The sequence below is a fragment of the Aspergillus pseudodeflectus genome (genome assembly GCF_044049435.1).
Source record: "Aspergillus pseudodeflectus strain CBS 756.74 chromosome Unknown BJX68scaffold_7, whole genome shotgun sequence".
Lineage (NCBI taxonomy): Eukaryota > Fungi > Ascomycota > Eurotiomycetes > Eurotiales > Aspergillaceae > Aspergillus > Aspergillus pseudodeflectus.
This window is the reverse complement of record NW_027263783.1, coordinates 227,688-247,176: the sequence shown is the minus strand read 5'-3', so window position 1 is coordinate 247,176 and position 19,489 is coordinate 227,688. Positions and strand designations below refer to the sequence as shown.

At 54.9% G+C, this 19,489-nt stretch overlaps 4 protein-coding genes across 4 annotated transcripts; 2 read left to right on the top strand and 2 right to left on the bottom strand.

Annotated features, from left to right (window-relative positions):
* The first annotated feature begins 1,511 nt into the window (after positions 1 to 1,511).
* Positions 1,512 to 3,203, top strand: BJX68DRAFT_229482 (GPI anchored serine-threonine rich family protein). The gene is made up of 5 exons (XM_071039046.1): positions 1,512 to 1,813; positions 1,872 to 1,950; positions 1,998 to 2,132; positions 2,188 to 2,354; positions 2,445 to 3,203. The coding sequence occupies exons 1-5, from the start codon at positions 1,762 to 1,764 to the stop codon at positions 2,606 to 2,608; spliced, it is 597 nt and encodes a 198-aa protein (XP_070902658.1). The 5' UTR covers positions 1,512 to 1,761; the 3' UTR covers positions 2,609 to 3,203.
* A 639-nt stretch (positions 3,204 to 3,842) lies between these two features.
* On the bottom strand, positions 3,843 to 6,552 carry BJX68DRAFT_191788 (alpha-amylase). Its single transcript, XM_071037401.1, has 7 exons — positions 6,093 to 6,552; positions 5,630 to 6,040; positions 4,969 to 5,567; positions 4,890 to 4,913; positions 4,808 to 4,828; positions 4,500 to 4,746; positions 3,843 to 4,354 (listed from the first exon to the last, which is right to left on the bottom strand). The coding sequence occupies exons 1-7, from the start codon at positions 6,169 to 6,171 to the stop codon at positions 4,059 to 4,061; spliced, it is 1,677 nt and encodes a 558-aa protein (XP_070902657.1). The 5' UTR covers positions 6,172 to 6,552; the 3' UTR covers positions 3,843 to 4,058.
* Positions 6,537 to 9,329, bottom strand: BJX68DRAFT_191770 (alpha-amylase). Its single transcript, XM_071037400.1, has 2 exons — positions 7,607 to 9,329; positions 6,537 to 7,555 (listed from the first exon to the last, which is right to left on the bottom strand). Exons 1-2 carry the CDS (start codon positions 8,633 to 8,635, stop codon positions 6,902 to 6,904), a joined length of 1,683 nt encoding a protein of 560 aa, XP_070902656.1. The 5' UTR covers positions 8,636 to 9,329; the 3' UTR covers positions 6,537 to 6,901.
* Positions 9,330 to 11,740: 2,411 nt separating this feature from the next.
* Positions 11,741 to 19,487, top strand: BJX68DRAFT_279200 (uncharacterized protein; the record flags this gene model as incomplete). The annotated part of the gene is made up of 4 exons (XM_071048688.1): positions 11,741 to 12,279; positions 12,348 to 18,344; positions 18,401 to 19,123; positions 19,210 to 19,487. 4 exons carry the CDS (start codon positions 11,741 to 11,743, stop codon positions 19,256 to 19,258), a joined length of 7,308 nt encoding a protein of 2,435 aa, XP_070902655.1. The 3' UTR covers positions 19,259 to 19,487.
* Positions 19,488 to 19,489: the final 2 nt, after the last annotated feature.

Sequence of the window (19,489 nt, the reverse complement as noted above, 5' to 3'; positions counted from 1 at the left end):
CTGGCAGTACGATCAGACAGGACCTACGTAAGAGATGAATCTGGATCGCTACTACCTCGTGGCCTTGTAGAATACCCAAAAGAAACCGACGAGCCTACCACCTGGCCAAAGAGGCATCAAGACACGGGTCATGCTTCGTGAAAGCGGATACGGGGGCTACATAAAACTACAAGAGAGCCGGATAACACGTGGGACGAGGCAGCACCATGCAAAAAACGTCTCAACGGTCTGGTTGAGGATTACATTCCCGTCGTTGACTGCAAAAGTACAAAAACACTGCTAAACTCTCAAGGGTGGATACAATTCCTTGCCTGGCTGCGTGACTGTCTCCCGCGGGTGTGATACATATATTCTGCATAGCGCGGCTGGTTACATCATGGCAGACGGGGGATGGGAGGGTGTTCAATGCATCGATAAGAGATGCTTCTGGCTGTCTAAAGGAAAGAATCTAGTTGGAGCGACGAGGCTGCGTAAAGCCAGGATCATGTTCAGCTCTCTCGGTCGGGTCACATATCTCGCGACCGTCCAGCATGCCATCGGCCTGCGGTATCATGCGGCTACGCTGGGTTACTCAAACGAGCTGTTCGACCTTTAGAAGTTTGGAGCACGCTGGCGCTGGATAATCAACGCCTTACTCCTCTCGCTTGGCTATCCCGAATCCTGGTGTGTCTCTGCGAGATTGCTGGAGGTGTGAGGAGGGCCACTGAACAGGCGAGGTGCTGGTACGTGTAATTTCTCGCAGCCTCCTCCATTGTAACTTCTGGTGTCCTGTATCATTGCCACCTTTACTAAGCTTACTAACTTGTAGTTGGAGGCTCTGTCATAGGCTGCTGGCAGCTGAAGCCCGAAGGCTGGAGCTCAAAGTCAATACCTCGTGTCCAGCCGAATATGGAGTCATGTCGTCACTCGTCAGCTTGATGTTCTTATCGTGTTTGCTCCTACCGGATTTGAAGGATTCTGAGGCGTTGTTGCTTCGCTTCTCGGGCAGTTGCACCCGAGCTGCGTTTTTGGATCCTCGCGTGTCTATCGAACTCATTCCCACGTAGCATTCAAGACAATCCTATGGATTATCGCGGTTATATATAGTATATTATGAGGTTGAATGTTTCAATTGCCCTTGAAAACGGACACCTAAGTGCCCCATTCGAAGCAAATATAACCGAGACAACCACTGATGAGTAATCCGCCACCACAGACGGTCATTTTTTATTTTCTAATCAGGCTGAACTTTACAATGAATGTTTGACCTTGTTTAAGACGCTCAAAAATTCGACCAGTAATCTCGCAATCGATGGGCCGACTCAACGGTGCTGCCAAGTTTTGAAATTTTCACGGGTCCAGTATGGCGGGCCTTCACCGGGGGTGCCTGAACTCCCAAACCTGCTCGTCTGGATGGATCCTTATCGAGACTTGGAGGAAACCCAAAAACGGAAAACAAATCATATACAAACAACCGTCTAAGACATGTCTAACCCTCGCCATGTGAGACCTTGGTTGACTCGTTATCCACATGTCTTTTGCTATTTTTATGGCGTGCGCCGTGCAGACCACTGGTCATACTGGGGCCTGGATAGTAAACAGTAGAAAATCAGAAATCTTCTTGGGCACAAGCCTCGATTAGGATAGCTGGTTTGGATTTGATTTAAACAGCCAAGGGTTCTTGTCTTCTAATCTTTGTTATTCAACTCGCGACTCTTCAATCAAAGCATATCATATTCCTTCGTTAGTATCATCACTACGACACTCGTTTATACTCGCAAAATGCGTTCCACCATCGTTTCCTCTGCTCTGCTTCTTGCAGTCACTGCCGGTGGTAAGCGCGGCCTTTTCGTATAGCAGAAAAAGCCTTGAACTGATCCTCTTGAATGCAGCCCTCCAGGTTACCGAGCCCAAGAAGAATGTCGAGATTGACCCCTCGTCCTCCTTCACCGTGAAGTGGGATTCCGTCAGGTATGTACAGCGCAACCTCATGAATTACAGCCATCTAACGAATCCAGCACCGACCCTTCCTCCTTCGATCTCTACCTCGTCAACAACGCCGTCTACCCCCCCGTCGACAAGAAGATCGCTACGGACGTCGACACCTCTGATGGCTCCTACACCGTTGACAGCATCTCTGGTCTTGCTGATGGGTATGCCACCACTGTTCCCTACAGTATCACAAATAGCTAACAAAAGATGAAACAGCCCCGGCTACCAGATCAACCTCTTCTCCAACGAAGAGCACAACACCGGCATCCTCGCCCAGTCTCAGCAATTCAACGTGACCGGCTCCGACGTCAGCAGCTCCTCGTCGTCCTCCGCCACACCTACCACCACCTCCACTTCGACCTCTTCCACTTCCACTACTACTGGTACCTCCACCACCAGCACGGAGACCGACTCCGAGTCTTCCTCCTCTACTTCGAGCACTTCGCTGACCACTGGTGCTTCCACCACCTCAGCCTCCTCCGCTGGATCTTCCTCCGCTGCTGCCTCCACCACCTCCGGTGCCGCCGATGCGAACGCTAGCGACGTCTTTGATGATGAGAACGCCGCTGGCGCTATGAGCGCTCCCCTTGTTGTTGCCGCTGGTGCTATCGGTGGTGCGCTGCTTTTCAACCTGTAGATTGGTTGAAGCGCATCGGGAGTGAGCGGCGAATCGTGTGGGTTCGACCATCGGCCGGCTCGTGTCGACTACGAAGTTGAGAATATCGAATCGGGCGCAGTACGCGATAATATGCGATAATATGTGATGTTCATGTTTACTGTTGTGATTTACTACTAGATTGGCGACAGTCTGGTAGCTGCTTATTGTTTGGAGTGGCTTGGAATCTTTACCTTTACAACTAAACATAGACGATTGTATAACAATATCTGCTATTTAATCTCTAGAATACACTGTTGCATTGGAAATAAACACTGGGAGACCCCTGGGAATACTAGCCACATGCGGGAATCCGGTCCCAGATTTGAGGTCTTGGCTATATATATATCTCTCTCTCTCTTCCCGCGTCAATTCAACCCAACCACAAGACCACTTTGATCCTCTACCATCAAGATTGAAGTATCACCCTATGGTCCCATTTTTTCAGACCCCCTCTTCTCAAAGACTTGAACTCTGTGAACCTCCCATCCAAGCTCCAAATAACCGGCATAAGCCCAAACCCACGCCACGTTGCCGGGCGATCTCCCAAATCCTTCTCGATATCCCGACTCCCGAAGGAAACTAGGCCGTCGACCTAGTGTGTAAGCGGCTCCAACCGCCACGCCCGATTCGTCGTGCACATCATACGGGATCCACACTTTCCACCAGTCTTACAATACGGGCAGGACACTAGTATTTACCATATCTTACCAGACATTCTGACGCACGCCAGTACCGCCACTAAGACACTAGTACCCCTAGGCGAATCTCGTATTCTGGTATGTAAGCACTTTACTGCGAGGAAAGGGGTGTGGGCCGCCGCGGGCAGAGCAGAGAAGAAATTTTACGGCCGTTCCATTTCCACGGCACACCAAGGTACGTTGCCCAGTGCCTGGGCCGGGGGCTTGAACGTTCTTGTCCAAGGCTTCCCTTTTCTTAGATTCTCCCTCGCTCTTGGTTCCCTGAACGGTGTGAATCGTGATCCACAGGGTCTCGGGTGATTTACGTTATCATATCGTAAGAATACTGTGACGTCTGAGAAATCTTAGAAATCTTACTATTCGGTCGGCTACTCGATTTCTTGATGGTTTGGTCGGCCGGTGCTTCCGGTCCCGGTTATTTTCAGGGTTGGAACTTGGAGCCTATCTCCCGTATCGTGGATTCAGGTACATTAAACATTATCACTCGTGTGGTGTAGTCTGCTATCGATAGATAGAGGGTTCGACGGGTGAGACACTAATTTCCGCTATCGTTCAATCACAACCGTCGCAATGCATCGATCAATCAGATTCAGATCCGTGTGCCATCAGCCATAGATATCGAAATCACTAGTAGTTGCAGCGAGATCATCACGTTAGCACTTCGCACTCACACGAATAAACCAACCGGCTAAAAGAGCCAAAAGCCAAAAACCAAAAAGAGAGGACAAGGTTCAAGGGAGGGAGGGTGAGACGCACAACTTCTCCTCAAACCGCAGCTCAAACCTAGCGGCGGCCGACTGCTCGACCCACACGCTCACACTGCACGCTTCCACAGGGAACTCGCCGTAGCCGCGGGCGTCAATGGTGACCTTTTGTTTTTGTGTCTGACCCTGCGGGCGTAGGATATCCGTCCATGTTTCGTTCGCGTGCCCGGGGCCAACGTACATGCGCTTCGTCGCTGCGCCCGCGTTACTTAGTACGCAGGCCAGGCCGGAGGGGTGCCGGGCGTTTCCGTAGCGGACGAAGCCTTATCAGTGACACGAAAGTCAGCACGAGGCCGAAGACGAATATTGAGTTTAGGATCGGAATTGGATACGAGGAATCACGTCACATCGCATGCATACGTAGCGTGACGCAGGGGGTAGGGGACCGGGGACATAGCACCCACATACCAATACAATTTGGCTTATCGAAATAATCCTGCTGCTCGCCGTAGGCGAAATGTTTGCGTGCGCGGGTGAGAATGGGGAGCTTATCAGAGAACGATGGTCGCTTGGGCGTGCCCGGGATAGCTGGTTTGCCGTTGGAGGTACGACTGTTGATCCCGTAGAGGTCGCCGTAGAAGAGGGAGGGGTTGCCTTCTTTGCGGAGGAGGGTTAGGGCGTAGGCGAGGGGTTTGCACGAGGGGGCTATTGGGGTCTGTATTCTTGTTAGTTTTGTGGTGTTGGGTTGGGATAGGTTGGGAGGGGAGGAGACGTACGTCCATCATTTGGCCTGGTTGCTGCGCTTTTGGTTAGTACTGCAGGTGAGGCGTGTTGCTGGACGGGATGGGATCTACGTACTGTATCATGGTTCGTGACGATGGTCTTTATCGTGGTCAGCTTTGCTCTTCCAATGCATGAAGGGATGGGGATATCCTACCACGGCGCTCTCAGGCTTATGCCGGACCAATGTGCCATCAAAGATCTTCCTCAGATCCGCGGCCCTGCTCCTCGAAATTCGCGAGAAATTGTTGACCAGAGGCACATCATACGCCGCCAGCGTATACTGCACATCCTCCAGATACTTCATCAGCTCGCGCAGATTCTCCGTCCAATACTCTCCGATAAAGAACAAATCCGGCTTCCCGGTCGTCTCGCGAACATGCGCGGCAAATGCCTTCTGAAAGGCAACAGACATATGCTTGGCTGCATCGAGCCTCATCCCGCCGAGGGAAAACTCTTTCGTAATCCATGCGCCCCAGTTGAATAGATCTTGCCGCACTTCGGGGTGCGACAGGTCGAGATTCGCAAACATCAGATAGTCGTAGTTGCCCTTTTCGCGCGAGACGTCGCTGGCCCAGCCCTTGCGTGGGCCGATGAGGCGGTAGATGGCGTTTTCTTGAGCGCTTTGGTCCCAGTCGACGCCGGAAAAGTGCGACTGGTTGTACTTCACCGTGCTATATTGGTCACCGCGGCCCTCGAAGTCGAATCCAACCCATGCGTCGATTTCACTCGGAGCGGAGATTTCCTTGTCTCGTCCTGCGATGGTCAGCATCGAACCTACTACTGACTTGCAGCCAGTATAGGGATCGGAAACTCACGATTCTCATCAACCTTGACAGCCATACACCTCTCAACACGATCCGCCCCGGCCTTGTGATTAAGCACCGCATCCCAAATAACCCTAACCCCCAGACCTTGCGCCTCCTCAACGAGATCCTGCAACTCCTCCCTTGACCCAAACTTCGTCCGCACGCTCCCCTTCTGCTCAAACTCCCCGAGGTCATACAAATCATAAATATCGTACCCGTTCCCGTCCCGGTCCATCCCCTTGCATCCCGGCGGGAGCCAGATCTGATCGATGCCGATGGCTTTCAACCCGGGCAGGGCATGGCGCAGGCGCGTCCAGTGCGCTCCGTCGGCGGGTACGTGCCATTCAAAGGCTTGGAATAACAGGGTGTTTTCGGTTGAGGAGGTCCATGAGCGGAGGGATTGGAGTTGCGCGGCTGAGGCTGGACTGGATTTAGTATACTGGATTGAGGAGCAAAGAAGAAGTATGCGCACCTTCAATCTCCTTCCACCGCTTCGCCTCTCTCCGCTTCTTCGGCGAGAAGAATCGCAAGAGCGATAGCAACGACGGCATATTGTTCGTTTTCGCTTTGGTCCTGCTCGTGGAGCGTTGAGAGCGATGACGTCTTGACGGGTAATTCGAGCCGCTCCTCCGTATGTATAGAGCTCAGCATAAATAAATTATCCACCCCTACGCACTGTGATCGAACAAGAAAGATTCTCGAAGTAAGACAATCCCCATCCGATTGGATCCCGTCTCGTAAAAAAAAACAATCGCCCTCGCCCTCTTCCCGCTTCCAGAAAGGCGCCCGTTGTTGACTCGAAGCTATTTCTGGATCGCCGCTGGCGAAAATTCGAGATGAGACTGAGACAGACGACTGGGTCGGATTGAAGACATTGTCTGGGTCTGGACCGCTGTGGGGCTGTTTCTGCAGTGCTGATTCGCGCGGTAGTTGCGCGGCATGCATCATATTGAATTTGCTTGGTTGTGGTCGGAAAATTAGCAATGGCGATTTGATTGGCTGCGTTTTGAGCAGAGCAAGACATGACCCACTCTTTATTGACACTGTACTCCAGACAGTGGACAATCTATCGGGTCTCACCGTGGATGTCGACTGCCATGTGGTGTGCTTTCACAGGAGCAGTCAAGTAGCCATGGCGTGCTATAGTCGAAACGCTTCTCCTGTTCCAATTCGCTAGCCACGCCGGAGAAGATGATTCGCTCTCGAAAAAGAATGGAATTAGAGCACGGGGGTATCGCAAACACTCGCAACAACATGAGCACACGGGGGTACATCGCGACTTTAGTATCCAAACATCAAACATGCCACAAACATCACCACAACCAACACCACATTACCAACCACAACCCGCCTACTCCCACCAGAAACATCACTACTCTTCCTCTCCGCGACCCCCGCCACAAGCTCTGCAAGCGTAACATTCCCCTTCTCAAACCCACAAAGCCCACTCCCCTCCATCAGCTCCGTCGGATAAAACACCCTCGGCTCCCCCTTATCCATCGTAACAACCATCTGGCCGGCATTATCAACCGTGTAATTCGTGCACCCCAGCACCTCGACAACGTCCGTCCCCGCGTTATACGCAACCTTGAGCGGGATCGTGTACGGCTTCGCCTGCGTCGATCCCTGCGTGGAAAGCAGCATCACGACGTGCCGGCCCTCGACGCCCTTTTTGAAGCCGATGGCGCCGTCGTCGCGGTGCAGGGGCACGGTGGGTGAATCGAGGTAGTCGGCCCCGAGGGCCGTGACGTGTTTGCGGAGCGCGTTGAGTTGCGAGATGTGTTTGTAGAGCGGCGCGGCCGTGTCGTATTTCGAGAGCCAGATGGCCTCGCGGTTTTCGGGCGTGCCCCCGCCGGCGAGGTGCTGCTCTTGGCCTTGGTAGATCATCGGGATGCCGTCGAAGAGCAGGGTGAATGTTAGCACGTTTTTGGCGATCTATCAGCTGGTCAGCGGTGGTTATTTCTAAGGGATGAGGGCTATGCGTACGGCGATATCGTCATTCTTTGCGGGGATTCGCTCCTGGTCGTGGTTCTCGGAGAAGGAGACGAGCGACGTCACGTCGTTGCAGGCGCTCTTCATCAACTCGACTTCCTTGAACAGGTTAACCGTCGTCGCATTCGTAAGCGCATCCAGCATGGCAAAGTAAATCGGATAATTGGGCATGCTTGCAATATAGTTGTCGGCATAGTGGCAGACGATATCGACCTCGCGCTCGAGGACTTCACCGGTAACAAACGTATCAGCCTTGACTGAATCCACAAATTTCGTCAGGAACCCCGAGTCAACGTGTTTGGCCGCATCGACACGAAGCCCATCAATCGAATACGTCTTGATCATATCGTGCGTCCATTTCTCGAGGATAGTCTGCACCTCCTCGTGCTCCGTGTACAGATCCGGCAGGACGACCTCCAGATCACCCGTCTGGCAGTTCTGCGCGTTCGTATAGTTATTCCAGTCTGTGATCTTGCAGTACGGATGATAGTACTCTTCCTTGTTAAACGGGCTCAGTTTCGAGTACTCGATATCCTTGGCCGGACTCCCGCCGTCCTTGAGGACATACGCCATATTGTTAATGACGACGTCCATCATCAGATACATCCCGCGCGCATGCAGGCCCTCACTCAGCTTGAGCAAATCCTCCTTGGTCCCGAAGCGCCCATTCAGCGAATACAGATCGACGGGCCAGTATCCGTGGTACGCCTCGCCGTAGGAGACGCGGTCCGGGACATTCTCGACAATCGGCGAGATCATGACGGCGTCGAAGCCCATTCCCTGGATGTAGTCGAGGTGGCTGAGCGTGCCCAGCCAGGTGCCGCCGCAGTAGAGGCCGGCGGTCGTGTTGCAGGCGTGCGTGGTTGACCCGTCTGTGCGCGCGAAGCGGTCCGTCATGGTTTGGTAGATGGTGCGGGATTTCCATGCTGCGAGGTTTGCCGCGTAGGCGTGTGTGCAGAGGAGCGAGAATAAGGTCGTTAGGAGTGCCAGGCGGCATATTATAGATGATGAAAGAGCGGACATCGTGGCGGAGTTTTGAGTTCTGACACGAGGGGTACACACCGGGGTATAGTTGATTTGTCGTTTCGTGTCGGGTTATCGGAGGTTCAAGGTGCAGGGCTTTCCTGCGCTGGTCATGATAGCATGTCACTGCGAAAAGAGCGTATGAGTGAGAGCAATGCGTGCTAGACCGTCGAGAGCCGAGTCGTGGTGTATTAGAACGAGTGACTTGGGCGATAGCCGCGATAGTAAAAGAGTGACTGGTTGTAGCAAAGGAGTGAAGATCACGCGAGGAAGGAACGCCAGGGGTAAAGACCGCACACAACAACAGAAGAATCGTGGAACTGGGTTGGAGGGATCGTCGGGGGGAATCAACGCTGCCCAGCAGGGCCAACTTTGGGACGCGGGTACCGTGACCACTGACCAGGCCAGGATGGAGGGTTACAGCGGGGGATCAACTCGGTCACATGCCATCTATCTACACTGGAAGGACAGGGGATGCTGCACTACGATAGGCCACTTAATTATTATCCTTGGATAAAGCAAGGATGTTCCTGCTCTAGCCTTGTTTACAAGGCCTTTTGGGCGTGAGAATCAGAGTATAGACTCTAGCTTACTCTCTACAACCACGCCGTTGAGTTCGTTCCTGCGTCAATGTCTGCACGGGAAGAATGTGGGACACTGGAGTTTGTACGGAGTAGACTGGAGTCTGCACTGGAGTCTTAGGCCCAGAATCCATAGATTGAAAGCTGCCAATTGCTATAAAAGGCCGGCGACCCAGCCGAGGGAGGAAATCGTCTTGAGACAGACTCCGCTTCCGAGGATTGCCGGACACACTGCCTGCCAAGGCAATTGCTATCTTTCCTTGACGGTGGACGCCGGCGACTAGTCAAGAATGTCTCACCAGCATGAGGTGGCGAGGATCGAATATGATTAATCGAAATTGCCTCGAGGTGTCCAAGTCTTGTTCGTTCGAAAGCTGGGGATGATGGAGCAGATCGTCAATAATCAAACAAGGAACATGGGGCTGATGAGCAGGAGCATGAACTGTTCGTGGTCTAAGAACAGTTCATGCCTGTACTGTCCCACAAGTTCAAGGCACACATGGTTGACCGTTGGAGTTGGAACGCACTGGCAGACGAGGGGTAATTTAGCCGTCACGCCGTAATGATTAGAATACTGGAGCGATAAGAACGTCATGCTCAAGTGGAGATGTCTTGAAAAGACTTGCCATGAAAGAATCGTACGATACAGGGCGAGTATTACACTCAAGTTGACGAGGCTCTACGTAACGTGGAGATACTCCTGTTTTGGGAGTCATATCGGTGAGGACTGGACACTCGCATCTGGCAGGGTAATAAAAACTTGGTTGTCTCACCGAATACTTGAGTAATCCAGTTCAATAGCTCAAATTGGTTCCATGGTCCTGGCAATGCCGAACTCTTCCTGCTTCAAATCACCATTTATCCTATCTAGAGTTTGACCATAATCATCTGAATCTTGGAGTGCTGATAGCTCAAGAAAAGCAATTAGGGCACGAGATGTAACACCACAGTCATGGCAATCAATGTTGATTAATTTGTGACGGTGGCTGTATCAGGGTGGATCCATGACAATTGATTACTATATATACTCGCAATTACCGTACCAGACGGTGACCAGCCCCGACGGTCGGCCCGAATCACGTCTTGTAATTCGGCCGTACGCTGGAATCTTTTCCCGACCCACTGGCTCCCGGCTTGCTTGACAATGCTTGACCAAGCCAACCAGACGAGGGACAAAGCATCCAATGACCCGCTGCGATAGCCTACCGATGGCCGCGATTGGCCATGTCTTGCAAACCCTGCGAAGCCCGAACTTGGGTTCAGTGATCCATCTCGTACTCGCCTGGTCGGAGCAGAGAATTCCACTTGGCTCCGAGACAAGCTGGTGTGTCGTGTCGTGTTTGGGCCTGAGACATTGGACGGTTATTTCGGGATATTTGTCTGCAGCGCCGAAATGTCATGTTGCCTGCGAAGGGAAGTATACACAAGATGCACGATGCACGCTGCACGATTCGGAGGGTAAACGGGCACAATCAGCCCTAAGTGACCAGGTCCCTGGATTTCCGCTGTCAAACAGCAAGGATTTTCAGGATTGAGCCTCGGTCGCCATCCATCGCTTGACTATTCCCATCTCGGTGACGAGAGCCACTGCATCAGCCATCGCCCCATCGGGTCCACTCTGGCGATAGGGCATCTCCTGCTTTACACGTTCTGACCGTTTCTCCGTATCACTGCCAGCCTGATCGTGATCGAGGCTCCGCGCAGAGATTTACATGCTCCTCGCCTTTGTAGCGGATCATCGAGATATTTTTACTCTGCGAAACGGAGTAGGCCCATAAGGCGGAAAAGTCCGAGAGAGCTGTCCCAGCCCAGTGTAACTATCTGGATTCTGGATTATCAAAGTGGCCATAGTCAGGATTAATATTCACCGCACGGACAAGCTGATGCTTCAGCCTTTAGTCTCGTGTCCCCGAACTGCCTAAACACCTTAGCAGAGTTAGCACGGTGGATTTTGTATGCAGCTGCTGGTATTATTAGCAACGGGCCTCTTTACTTTTTCCCAATTTGCTCCACGAGCTGGCTGATGCAATTTGCCTGGGCCTTTATTACTCTTGCTGGCTTTCTCACGCCTTGCTAGCGTGCACTTTTGTTATTCTTTATCTTTTGCGCACGTTGAGCTATCGTCCCCATCACTTCCAGGCCAGCCAGTCTGCCTTTCACTCGCTTTGCATCGACGTGGCTGATTCCCTCCTCCCCCGCCTCAACTCGACATTCGCTTTCAGGGTCAACGGGGCATCTCACTTTCTCCAACTTTCATCCTCCCTCTCCAGCTCTCATCCCTACCATCTCCAAACCCCCAGTCTCTCGTTCTCTGGTTACACACAGTCGCTACCGTTGTGGTTCTTGTTTCGTTGATTGAGCATCTGCGTCTGCATCCATCTGTCTAGCATTGAGCGGTTCTATGTGTCTTTCTACCTAATTCATCCTCCACACAGCTGGCCAGCTGGTCAAACCACCAGAGTGCTAGTCACTTTGACCTCAACATACCGCCAGGTATAATCCCATCCACACACACATATACAGGATGTGGCGACCAGGCCTATCTCTCGGCCTCGCGGCCCTGCTCTTCCGCAGCGCAGTCGTCGCCTGGCCCTACGACGAGTCCCTCGTGGACTACAACGTCAACACCAACAAAGACGCCACAAACCCCGCCGAATACTCGGGCACATGGCCGGACCACGAGGGCGACTACTTCCCCTCCCCCGACAACTGGCGCTTCCCCTTCTACACGCTCTTCATGGACCGGTTCGTCAACGGGGACCCCGAAAACGACAACATCAACGGGACGGCGTTTGAGCACGATTTGAACTCCAACCAGATGCGGCACGGCGGTGATGTCGCGGGGCTCATCGATACCCTCGATTATCTCCAGGGGATGGGCATCAAGGGCATTTATCTTGCCGGTACGATCCTCATGAATCAGCCCTGGGGCTCGGATGGGTATTCGGCGCTGGATACGACGTTGCTCGATCAGCATTTTGGCAAGATTCAGGAGTGGCGCAATGCCATTACGGAGATTCACAAGCGCGGGATGTATGTTGTTTTTGATAATACGATTGCTACGTGAGTTTCCCCAGCGTTCCATCTTCGCCAGCCAGGCTTCGAAGCAGAGAAGGCTAACATAGAATCAGCATGGGCGACCTCATCGGCTTCGAAGGCCACCTCAACACCACAACGCCCTTTAGCGAAAAAGAGCACAAAGCCCTGTGGAAGTCCGACCGGCGCTACGTCGACTTTGACATTGGCAACGACTACAACGCCACCTGCGACTACCCACGCTTCTGGTACGAGAACGGGTACCCCGTCAACGAGTCCTGGACGTCCGGCCTGGTCGGCTGCTACAACAGCGACTTTGACCAGTACGGCGACATCGAAGCCTTTGGCGTGTTCCCCGATTGGCAGCGCCAGCTGGCCAAGTTCGCGTCCGTCCAGGATCGTCTGCGCGAGTGGAACCCTTCTGTGCGTCAGCGACTGATCCGGCATAGTTGCATGATCATCCAGTCGTTTGACATCGACGGGTTCCGGTACGATAAAGCGACGCAGGCGACGGTCGACGCCCTGGCTGAAATGTCCATGGAATACCGCGAATGCGCGCGCAAGGTGGGCAAGAAGAACTTCTTCATCGCCGGCGAAATCACCGGCGGAAACCAGTTCGGGTCCATCTATTTGGGTCGCGGGCGCCAGCCCAACCAGTATATCCCGGACCCGTTGGATGCGATGAAGTTGACCAACGAGTCGGACCCGCAGCATTTCCTGCGTGAGGCGGGCCATGAGGCGATTGACGGCGCCGCGTTCCATTACTCGACGTACCGTGCTCTCACCCGCTTCCTGGGCATGGATGGGCAGTTGGCTGCGGGATTTGATGTCCCTGTCAACTTTGTCAATGCTTGGAATAACATGACCAGCACGAATGATCTTATTAATCCCAACACGGGCAAGTTTGATCCCCGGCACATGTATGGCGTGACCAACCAGGATGTTTTCAGATGGCCTGCTGTCCAGTGGGGAGTTGAGCGCCAGATGCTTGGATCCTTTATCACGACGATTATGCTCCCCGGGATCCCGTTGATGCTCTGGGGCGAGGAGCAGGCCTTCTATGTGCTTGACGCTACCGCCTCCAACTACATCTACGGTCGACAGGCCATGTCCCCCGCAACCGCGTGGAAGACACACGGGTGCTTTGCGCTCGAATCCTCGCAGTACTACAAGTGGCCCATCACGAATGCAAGCACGGGCTGCTACGACGAGACGGTGACCTATGACCACCGCAACCCCGCGCACCCCGTGCGAAACATCTACAAGCGCATGTTCCAGCTGCGCGACCTGTACCCGGCTCTGAACGACGGGTACATGCTCTACGCACTCTCCAGCAACACCAACCAGACCCAGTACCCCGGTTCCAACGGCACCGCGACTGAAACGGGCGTGTGGTCGGTGCAGCGCGACATGAACACCGAGTTGCAGAAGAACAACAAGAACCAGACCGTCTGGCTCGTCTACCAGAACGTCAACCGCACCATGGACTGGAAGTTCGACTGCACGGACAACGAGACTGCGCTCATTGCGCCGTTTGCCGCGGGGACCAAGGTCCGCAATCTGTTCTATCCGTATGATACGCAGACCCTGGAGAAATACACCAAGGGTGAAGACTGGCAGGGGTGCCTGTCCGAAATGACCCTCGATCGCTACGAGTACCGCGCCTATGTCCCCGAGTCCCGCTGGAAGGGGCCCATGCCCATGATCACCAAGTTCCAGCCCGGCGACGATGACGCTGCCGGGCATGATTCGCCGCTGCGGTCAACGGTTGCGCCTGATGCTTCCGAGACGGTTCCCATCAAGCTGCAGTTTTCCGAAGAGATGGACTGCGATTCGGTCACCAAGTCGATCAGTTTTGACTCGTCCACCGAAGCAAACCAGACCCCGCAGATCGACGAAAAGTCCGTTTCCTGCACAAGCATCGACGAGACGATCGATTACCTGGCCAGAAACTACACGGGCCACATCCCCGGCAAGTGGCAGTGGGCCGCCAACCTGAATCGTGTGTACAACGGCATCCACAGAGTCACCGTGACCAACGCGACCAACAAGGACGGCGATGACTACACCAACGCCGTCGACCACTTCCTTTTCCGCATCGGGCAGATCGATAACCCCATGGTGTTTACAACGGCCAACTACTCGTCCAGTCTGTTGCACGAGTCGGAGAATGGCACCTTGTTCATCCAGCACCACGCCGCCGGCGCCACGAAATATCGCTACTCCACCAACTGGGGCTCGTCCTACTCCAGCTGGAGGAAATACACCGGAGGAAACGACACCATCGACGCACTCGAGTGGTCCGGCACCCACAAGCAAAAGTGGAGCGGCCACCACGTCCGCGTCGAGTACTGGAGTAGTCTGACCGGCAGCAGTGACTACGTGCAGGAGGGCGATGTCGGCTGGGACCACAAGGTGCAGCGCCGCTGGCCGCATCTGTTCTTCAACGGGCCCTTCAACCAGTATGGATACGACGGGGGTCTGAGCAATGAGGTCGAGCTGAATACCAACAATGGGTACTGGCAGTATCACTTCACCTCCGAGTGGCCGGCCGTCGGTCAGTTGAATGTCTGGGGCATGAACCCCGACGGCGAGCCCGATCAGAGTTATGTCCTGGGTGATGTCGACGGTGACAAGGTCCTCGACCGCATGCCGCCTTCTTCTCTTTCAGCTACCCTGGTGAATATCAGTGACGCCCCGCCCTCGCCGTATCTCGCGTGGAAGTTCTACATCAATGATGCCACGATGCGCTACGACCTTATCCCCGTTGGACACCAGAGCTCCCAGATCGCCATGTACGTTCTGTTCTGGATCATCCCCGTCCTCACCGGTGCCGCCTGCGTGTACATCTTCATGAAGTCCTTCTACCAGGTCAAGTTCAACCAGGTCGGTGTGAGCGAGTCGCACGGAATGATCCCCCTCGTCCTCCGGAGAAAGCTCAAGCAGGTCCGCGAAGGCAGAGCCGGCGGTCCGCCCAGCGGTCTCATGCGCCTCGCTGGCAAGTCCAAGTTCATGCAGAGCACTACTGCTCTTGGAGCGGCTGCTGCCGATGGGAAGCGCCGCACGGTCCTGATCGCGACCATGGAATACGACATTGAAGACTGGGCCATCAAGATCAAAATCGGTGGTCTCGGTGTCATGGCGCAGCTCATGGGCAAGACGCTCGGCCACCAGGACCTCATCTGGGTCGTCCCCTGCGTTGGCGGCGTCGATTACCCTGAGGATACCCCGGCGGAACCCATGACGGTCGTCATCCTGGGGAACCCGTACCAGGTGCAGGTGCAATACCACGTCCTCAACAACATCACCTATGTCCTCCTCGACGCGCCCGTCTTCCGGCAACAGTCCAAATCCGAGCCATACCCAGCCCGCATGGACGACCTCGACAGTGCCGTGTATTATTCCGCGTGGAACCAGTGTATCGCCGCGACGATCAAGCGCTTCCAGCCCGACATCTACCACATCAACGACTACCACGGCTCCCTCGCCCCCCTCTATCTCCTCCCCGAAACCATCCCCGCCGCCCTGTCTCTGCACAACGCCGAGTTCCAGGGTCTGTGGCCGATGCGCACGCAAAAGGAAAAGGAGGAAGTCTGCTCCGTGTTCAACCTGGATATCGAGACTGCGCGCGCGTACGTGCAGTTTGGTGAGGTGTTTAACCTCCTGCACGCGGGAGCTTCGTACCTGCGTGTCCACCAGCAGGGCTTTGGTGCCGTCGGTGTCTCCAAGAAGTACGGCAAGCGCTCGTACGCACGATACCCGATCTTCTGGGGTCTGCGCAAGGTCGGTAACCTGCCGAACCCTGACCCGTCTGATGTCGGCGAGTGGACCAAGGGCGAGCAGGGCGGTGCAGCAGCCGACATCACCGTCGACCCCGAGTTTGAAGCCAAGCGCGGTGAACTGAAGAGACAGGCGCAGGAATGGGCAGGGCTCGAGCAGAACCCTGACGCTGATCTCCTCGTGTTCGTCGGTCGCTGGTCCATGCAAAAGGGTGTCGATCTCATCGCAGATGTCATGCCTGCAGTTCTCGAGGCGCGGCCCAACGTCCAACTCATTTGCGTTGGTCCCGTCATTGATCTGTACGGTCGCTTCGCCGCGTTGAAACTCGACCACATGATGAAGATCTACCCTGGTCGCGTCTTTTCCCGTCCTGAATTCACAGCCCTGCCCCCGTATATCTTCTCCGGTGCCGAATTCGCCCTCATCCCCTCGCGTGACGAGCCCTTTGGTCTTGTCGCAGTCGAGTTTGGTCGCAAGGGTGCGCTCGGAATCGGTGCCCGCGTTGGTGGACTCGGTCAAATGCCTGGTTGGTGGTATACCGTTGAATCCGTCTCGACGTCCCACTTGCTGCAGCAGTTCAAGCTTGCCATCAACGCGGCGTTGAACTCCAAGACCGAGACCCGTGCCATGATGCGCGCTCGCTCGGCCAAGCAGCGGTTCCCCGTTGCGCAGTGGGTGGAGGATCTCGAGATCCTGCAGACGACTGCCATCCAGGTGCACAACAAGGAGCTTGCCAAGGGGCACGGGAAACCGTTGACGACGTCTGGTCTCTCGACGCCAACTGGGGTAATGACCCCCTCTGCTCGTCCGACCAGTCCGCTCATGGGGCCTGGTATGCATCTGATGCCTCCGTCCCGGGACAGCAGCTACTCGAACCTCAACCGCCTCAGCGACTTTGGCACCACGAACAAGAACGTGTATACCCCCGAGCCAAGCACCAGCGACACGGAACAGCCAGCCGGTCTTCAGCGTTCGCTGTCTCTTGGTGTGCGCTCTGGTCCTGGTCACCGGTCCCGTCGTGGTCGCAGCCGTGTCCGCAAGCCCGGTGAGAACATCCCCGAGGAAGAGGAGAACGAGAGCTCCAGCGACAACGAGTCGATTCTCAGCTACTATGCCGATGACGAGTACCATGTCACCCCCGACCAGATCGAGCAGATCCGCCAGGCACAAGCTGCTCGTCAGTCTGGTACCCGTGTTGTCTCGTACAGCCGCCGCAACAGCCAGGACTCCCTGCGACTCCCCATGACCCCCGGCGCCATCCATAGCCCGACGACCCCCGGCTCGCCGCTCACAGGCGACCGCAGCCTCCTGCCCCCGCCCAAACCCTTTGCCGAGGCCAATCACAACCGCTACAGCAGCGCCTCTGCCTTGTCCCTCAACTCGGTCGTCAGCGGCAAGACGGATTTCAAGCTGCAAAAGGTCGATCCGTTCTTCACCGACTCCAACGGCGAGTACTACAAGAATTTCGAGCAGAAACTCGAGAAGCTCAACGGGTCCAACTCTGAGTCGCAGCTGTGCATCGAGGAGTTCCTCATCAAGTCTGAGCGCCAGTGGTTCGACAAGTTCCGCGATGCGAGACTCGGTCGGTCCAAGGCTACGCCGACGCCGTCCATCTTCCGCGATAAGCACGGTGGTGGCTCGTCGAATGAGTCGCTTCCTCTTGATGACAACGACTCGCGCAATGGCCAGCATGCGTTCAACGACTCTTATGTCTCTGATGATGACGAGTTCCTCCTGGGCAAGGACTATGTTCCCCCCACCGGCTTGAAGAAGTGGATGCAGATCAAGATAGGCGACTGGCCCGTGTACACGCTCGTGCTGGCCCTCGGCCAAATCATCGCGGCCAACTCGTACCAAATCACTCTGTTGACAGGAGAAGTCGGTCAAACCGCCGAGAAACTGTATGGTATCGCCACGACCTACGCCATCACCTCGGCGCTGTGGTGGCTCGTCTTCCGCTACTTCAAGTCCGTCGTCTGCCTCAGTGTCCCCTGGTTCCTGTACGGCATCGCCTTCCTACTCATCGGTTCTGCGCACTGGGAATCAGACAGCTTTAACCGGGGCTGGATCCAGAATGTTGGATCCGGGTTCTATGCCGCTGCCTCTAGCAGTGGGTCGATTTTCTTCGCGCTCAACTTTGGTGATGAGGGTGGTGCGCCGGTGAAGAAGTGGATCTTCCGTGCTTGTATCATTCAGGGCATTCAGCAGGTGTATGTCATTGCGCTGTGGTATTGGGGCTCGACGCTTGCGCAGGTTGCAAGTCAGGGGCTGCTCACGGCTGATAATCAGATTTCCAACACCTGGAAGATGACGTGCGTCCTCCCTTTCCCTCTGTATCCCGTTGAAAAGTACTAACAATCCCTTGCAGGGCCATCTGCTACCCCATCGCCATGTTCCTCTGGGCCGTCGGCCTCCTCCTCATCTTCGGCCTCCCCAACTACTACCGCCAGGTCCCCGGCAAAGTCCCCTCGTTCTACCGCTCCGTCTTCCGCCGCAAAATCGTCCTGTGGAACTTTGTCGCCGTCATCCTGCAAAACTTCTTCATGAGCGCCCCCTACGGCCGCAACTGGAGCTTCCTCTGGACCACCGCCCACGCCACCAAATGGCAGATCCTCATCCTCTGCGTCGTCTTCTTCGGCGTCATCTGGTGCCTGTTCCTCTACCTCGTCTCCCAGTTCTCCAAACAGCACTCCTGGTTCCTCCCCGTCCTCGCCTGTGGCCTGGGCGCGCCGCGGTTCATCCAGATCTGGTGGGGTGTCTCCGGCATCGGATACTACCTCCCCTGGGCCGCCGGCGGCAGCTACACCTCGGGCGCCCTGGTGTCTCGCAGCCTGTGGCTGTGGCTCGGCGTGCTGGATAGCATCCAGGGCCTGGGCTTCGGAATCATCCTCCTGCAGACGCTGACGCGCATGCACATGTGTTTCACGCTCATCGTGTCTCAGGTCATTGGATCCATTGCCACGATTTGCGCGCGTGGCTTCGCGCCGAATAATACGGGGCCCGGCCCCATTTCTCCGGATATTACCAAGGGCGCGGATGCCCTGGCCAACGGCTGGTTTTGGGTTGCCTTGGGGTGTCAGTTGCTTGTTTGGTGAGTTTTCCCATTCCTTCTTCCTTTTCTCTTCCTGTGGGGAGTGTGGCTGGCTGTGCAGGAATGTTTTGCTAACGGTCCGACAGTGCCGGCTTCCTCCTCTTCTTCCGCAAGGAACAGCTCTCGAAGCCTTGAGCTGTGCCTTCGACTGTTATTGATGCGTATATGCGTATACGACGTGCCCTTGTATACTATCTACTGGGCGGACGATCCTTCATTTTTCTATTTTCCTCTTCCTTTTACCTGATTTCCGTCTACATACCCTGTGTTTGTATCACTGCTGTACCCTAATTTTGCATTGTTCTCGAGGACTATCATGTTTTGGTTCCGGGCGCTTGTTTGAATATTCATAGACGTGGCTTGGAT

Bases quoted from the DNA above. Each gene is read 5' to 3' on its own strand.
- BJX68DRAFT_229482 (XM_071039046.1), top strand. From the start codon at position 1,762: ATGCGTTCCACCATCGTTTCCTCTGCTCTGCTTCTTGCAGTCACTGCC. The intron at 1,814-1,871 runs GTAAGCGCGGCC...TCTTGAATGCAG, and splicing joins TCTTGCAGTCACTGCCGGTG to CCCTCCAGGTTACCGAGCCC. The intron at 1,951-1,997 runs GTATGTACAGCG...TAACGAATCCAG, and splicing joins GTGAAGTGGGATTCCGTCAG to CACCGACCCTTCCTCCTTCG.
- BJX68DRAFT_191788 (XM_071037401.1), bottom strand. From the start codon at position 6,171: ATGCCGTCGTTGCTATCGCTCTTGCGATTCTTCTCGCCGAAGAAGCGG. The intron at 6,041-6,092 runs GTGCGCATACTT...AATCCAGTCCAG, and splicing joins GCGGTGGAAGGAGATTGAAG to CCTCAGCCGCGCAACTCCAA. The intron at 4,747-4,807 runs GTACGTCTCCTC...ACAAGAATACAG, and splicing joins AACCAGGCCAAATGATGGAC to ACCCCAATAGCCCCCTCGTG.
- BJX68DRAFT_191770 (XM_071037400.1), bottom strand. From the start codon at position 8,635: ATGTCCGCTCTTTCATCATCTATAATATGCCGCCTGGCACTCCTAACG. The intron at 7,556-7,606 runs GTACGCATAGCC...ACCAGCTGATAG, and splicing joins CAAAGAATGACGATATCGCC to ATCGCCAAAAACGTGCTAAC.